Source organism: Cupressus sempervirens, chromosome 3 (assembly GCF_028749045.1).
Source record: "Cupressus sempervirens isolate cs-2001-9-10 chromosome 3, ASM2874904v1, whole genome shotgun sequence".
NCBI lineage: Eukaryota > Viridiplantae > Streptophyta > Pinopsida > Cupressales > Cupressaceae > Cupressus > Cupressus sempervirens.
The window spans coordinates 929583613-929588904 of record NC_143120.1 but is presented as its reverse complement, the minus strand read 5'-3'; the positions used below and the strand labels follow the sequence as shown (position 1 = coordinate 929588904).

The following is a 5292-nucleotide window of genomic DNA, read 5'->3' as shown; positions in this document are numbered from 1 at the left end:
GTATAATGTAAGTAGATTGTTGGTGTTGATCATGGTGTGTTGGAGTTTCCTTGTGCCTTTATGAACTTAGCACGAAATGGTACATGAATTATTGGCAATTTTGGATTAATTCCTAATTGTGGGTGGTGATATATCTTCTTAATTGAGAGAATATGTTTTGTTTTATCATTTGTCAAAGTTTCTAATGTTGAAATTAAGTTCTCCAAAAAAAATTATGCTTTTAAGATGTTATTCTATTCCACCTATTTTTTATATAGATTATAGACAATTTTTTAATATTTTAAAATAAGTCAATTATTATAAATAGACAGTTTCTTTAATATTTATTTATTTATTTTTTACAAGTATTTTTATTTTTTTAGCTTATTATTTAATATTTTTAAAAAAAATCATCAAACTTTCTTATCACACTCCTTATTCATCATCGAGAAATGAAAAAAATAACCGCAAGAAAATAGTTAAAAAATATCAAATCTCATAAGTTTAACTATGAAGGAAAAATAAATAAAAATCTAACTCTCCAAATTATTAAGATGTTAAAATCCAACATTATCTCAAAACATCTCTTGGCCAAAAAATCTCACATAAGATAATTCTGCTCCAAAGACAGTCCTTTAAAACCAATGGTAGAAATAGCAGAAGTATCCTATAGTCATCCGTGGCCATGGCAGTTCTACTTCCTTCTCCTCTCTCTACCTGTAACACTAATTCCCCTCACATTGCCTCCCATTCCAGACTTAAGCCAACAGCATCAGCATTCATTCCATGTAAATATAGATGCATTTCAAGGCCCATTTCAATTAGCTACAGTTTGGACGTGTCACAAAGCCCACAAAATCTTCACAAAAGAACAACTTCAGCAACAAGATCAGCCGCGGTTGCTCACTCACCCTCCACAACAACATCATCTGCATCTTCTTCTTCTTCATTGTTGAGTGATGCAGAGTATCTGCAGAATGAATTTGGTGGAAGGGGTCTTATGTTTTCAAGGAGTGGAGACAAATGTGTGGCAGAAATGAAAGTGGAGAATGGCAGCAGTGCGAAGATAGTGCTGCCATATGGGCTTATAACATCGTATCAGCCTTATATGTGGCATGGTGGATGTGTTGAGGTTTTACATACTATTGCCTCTTCTCGTTCTGTTCAAGGTGGAATTGGGCTCGTGCTCAATAATAATGTAGATGAGTCTTCTTGGTCTGCAAGAGATTGGGTTGTACAAGGTGTTTCTGCCAAACCTCAAGATGCTGTCCAGGTTTGGGCTCCACCCATGTCTCGCATTGTCAAATTATATTCTATTAAGAAATTTGAATGTTCAGTCATAGTTTGTTGCAATAGTTGATTGAGTAGTGAAGTACTCCAAATTGCCCAAAAAAATTAGTTTATCAAGTTTTTATGAGATGAAGTGCTAGTATTAATGATGTTCTACAGGACACAATGGTGTACTTACTTGTTCAGAACATAATTTTTATGAATTTTAGTGTAAGATTCCCCCAAGCTTTGTCTGGTACATCAAACTTTGAGTGGACACATGAATACAAACTTTGAACTAGAAATTTCTACATGTTTGGACTACATAAGAGACACACTGGAAAGATTCAGCTGTTCATATAATTTCTGAGGATGAAGGGATAGGATATCTGATTCACAAACTGCTCGCCAATGATTTCAATTGTTGAAAAATGGATCACACTCTTATCAAAGATGTTTATGGTGATTTCAATAGTCAGCAAAGGAGTAACACAAAAATAAAAAGTATTCACTCACGAATTCAATTGTCGAAAATGAGTCACAGCCGAATAAAACATGTTCATTTTAAGTTGGAAAATGAGTCACACCCAAATCAAAGATGTTCATTGAAGATTTTAAGTTGGAAAATGAGTTACACTCACGAACTCAATTGCAGCAAATGAGTCGCATCCAAATCAAAGATGTCCATTGAAAATTTCAATTGTGGGTAAATGAGTCACACCCAAATCACAGATGCTGATCGAAGATTTTAAGTTGGAAAATGAGTCACAACCAAATCAAAGATGCTCATCAACAATTTTAGTTATTAGAAAATAAGTCATCACCAAATCAAATATGTTCAATTGTTGGAAAATGAATCACAGTCAAATCTAAGACGTTCATCGATAATGTCGATTGTTGAAAAATGAATCACACCCAAAGGAAAGATGTTCATTAACAATTCCAAAATAGGCCACAACCAAATCACAAATGGATCTCTCAAGAAAGAACATATAGCTCAACAAATGGGAAATTCACTTCTTGCTGTCCATAAAAAAAATTAACACCAATTCCTTCCCATGTACATGGACTCTGGAGTTAGTCTTCACGATTGACTTGATGAAGTTTATTATCCTACACCCATGAAGGAACTTAACATCGGGATTTTAGTTCGACTTTGAAGCCAAAATCCAAAGCGAAGCACATATAGATATGGTACTATTGAAAAAGTGAATACCTTCAATGAACACTCGGTTATTTTGGTGTTTTTTAGGTGCTCTAGGTGGTTTCTTGGCTGCTATGAATAATAATAGGCATTCCTCCTTTTCACAATCAACTTCTGTTACTGAAGTATGAAATACAGTGCTCTTTTTTACTCAAACATAATGGGTGGCATCTCAGAAAACTCCACTAACAGAGTATTTATGAAACATCTGGTCAAGAGCTCATTGAACCTGAGACAGAAGAACTGAAATACCAAATTGGATGAAGTTATGAGAAACAGATGCATCTAGTAATAAATATTCAACTATTGGCTTTTATTGCCATCATGCTATGGAAGCAATATTCACGAATCCTGGATTAAAATTAATCAAATAGCATCTAACATTAAGAAGAAAATTTTTAAGTTCTACTTGGAGATGCCGGTGCTTCAATCTGTTCATCTGTCATTAGTTTACTTGTGCACATTCTATTCTGTATTAGATTTTAACAATGTAAGAAAGTTCAGCACATTCTTTCGTGATAAGTAGGAGATATTTTCTGCAGCAAGTCTTTCCAATAGAGCCTTTTTACTTGAATCCTTACTGCTGTCTTGCTTGGAAATTTCTTTGAATTCGTTTATAGAGAATCAATAGTCCATTTTCCAGTTGATACTGAAATTCTCAGTGCAGTCAAATTACTGAGATGATTTCTCCTAGACATTTGTTGATGTGCTTCAATTGTGATAATAAATTATAACTTCTCATGTATTCTCTCTATGGAAATTTGTTGGTGCTAATCAAAAGTTTGACCTAAGTTCACGTATGTCCTCATTTTGCAATGTTGATAATTTTCAATCTTATCCATTGATAATTCTTGATATTCAAACTGTTGCATTTACAAGAAGACTACTTAATTCTCACCTTTATTTACAAACCCTTTGATATCCTTATCCATGATGCTAAAGGTTTGCGATATCTGCAGGTGACCCTAAAATGCTGTAATGATGATGGAATGCTTTCAGTAAAATATGTAATTACATTGTATGATAAACTACTGACAACAGCAGTTTTAGTTGAAAATATCAGTTCTTCTCCAGTTGAATTGACAAGCTCTATTATGACTCACTTGACGGCTAGTACTCCTGATGGTGCCTATGCTGTTGGACTTAAAGATTGTTCTTATTGCACAGAACCGCCATTGCCATCTAAATTCAACATTGTTTCCAATATTAAAGAGGGACCAAAACCAAAACCAAAACCATCCTCAGGTTGGTCATTAATGGAGCAACTCTTTGGCAAAAAGGAGAACAGAGAATTGGTAACAGAAGAAACGGGGGCTGAATCGAAATGGGTTGTAGAGAAAGATGACTTTGCACATCTTAGGAACAAAATGAGTCGTGTGTATTCCACTGATCGTGAGCAGATGAGATTCAATGACAGGGTAAGTTAGGGTTTCCATTGATGGTTCCAGATCATTGTTAGCATCAGATTTCTACAATCCATGATATTATATCCATGCTTTTGGATAAGATTCTGTGTGAGTTTATTAGTATTGACGCTTCAGAGCATACTAATCCATCATTCTGAGCTTTTTCATCCTGATAATAGATCATTGAGTAAGACAAACACACACAATCTTATCCGGAAGCATGAATATAGCATTCTTTCTTACAGCATTCAAACCTTTCTTTAATACATTTGACTGATAGGATGCTCACTGAAATATTTATCAAAGCAAATCTATTTCTACTTATGCTAATTATTTAAATGATGTGGCAGGGGCTAAGGCACACGCTTATATTGGAAAAGGTAGGGTTTGAAGAGTTTTATCTCTCAAGCCCTGGTACAAATTCCAAAATGTATGGAAAACATTGCTATATTTGCACGGGCTCTGCAAACATGCTCCACCCTGTTGTTCTGAGTCCTGGTGAGAAGTGGAGAGCTGCACAAATGCTTCAAAACCCAAATCTATGATGTAAGAAAATAACATACGTTCAACCGGTCGTTTGAGTCCTGGTGAGAAGTGGATTCTTGCACAAAAATGTCAAATCCGACATATATGATGTAAGATGATAGCAGTCATCTCTGCAACAAGATTGTACATAAAACTACCTGCTGAATATGGCAATGAAATATTTCTAAGATTCTTTATTGAAATGAATGAGTACAAAACAAGGGTTCAAGATATAACTTCGCAACAACTCCTCTATTGAATAAGTTGCAAGCCATGTAGACTATTTAACCTTTCTAGTTTTAGTAAATTAGGCGCTATCTTCTGAGGAGTCAATTGGGTTATCAATAAAAAGCATGTGAAAGAAACATGAAAACATACTGCACCCCAGGTTTACAAGTTACAGTGGGTCCGAATTCAACAATTATGAATGGCCTTTTTTAATGTAAAAGCTTGAAATTGACTCAAACCAGAGATCTTTAGACATAAGAATATTGGTCTTTTTGTCCTTACATCTTCAGATTTGAGAGGTGTTGGTAAAGAGATATGGCACTGCATAATGTTGTCCGATGATTAGTTTTATCTATAGAAGAATTTGAGATTTGGTTTAGAAGCAAGCAAAGGGAATAACCAAAACTGAGTTTTTTAATGTTCTGACGATGCCTCATTTGTCCCCATTTTAGTCCTTATAACAGGACCCAGGAGACTTAAATTGAAGTTGCTACGTAGTCCAAATTATACATTTTCTGTTATATGCTTCCACGAATACAAATGTGTTTCAGACCGCTTATGTGATGTGCTCAAAATGAGCGTGATAGCCACAATGACTATATCCTCGAGGACGATGAAAGAGAATGGAAAAAACACATGATGGGATCTGTTCTTTGCTCATTGTTTTAGTAAAAATATAGG

At 34.8% G+C, this 5292-nt stretch overlaps 1 protein-coding gene across 1 annotated transcript; it reads left to right on the top strand.

The window, feature by feature from the left end:
• The first annotated feature begins 562 nt into the window (after positions 1-562).
• Positions 563-4586, top strand: LOC149569794 (protein NDH-DEPENDENT CYCLIC ELECTRON FLOW 5-like). The gene is made up of 3 exons (XM_089822518.1): positions 563-1252; positions 3412-3870; positions 4209-4586. The coding sequence occupies exons 1-3, from the start codon at positions 665-667 to the stop codon at positions 4401-4403; spliced, it is 1242 nt and encodes a 413-aa protein (XP_089678644.1). The 5' UTR covers positions 563-664; the 3' UTR covers positions 4404-4586.
• The last annotated feature ends 706 nt before the right edge of the window (positions 4587-5292 follow it).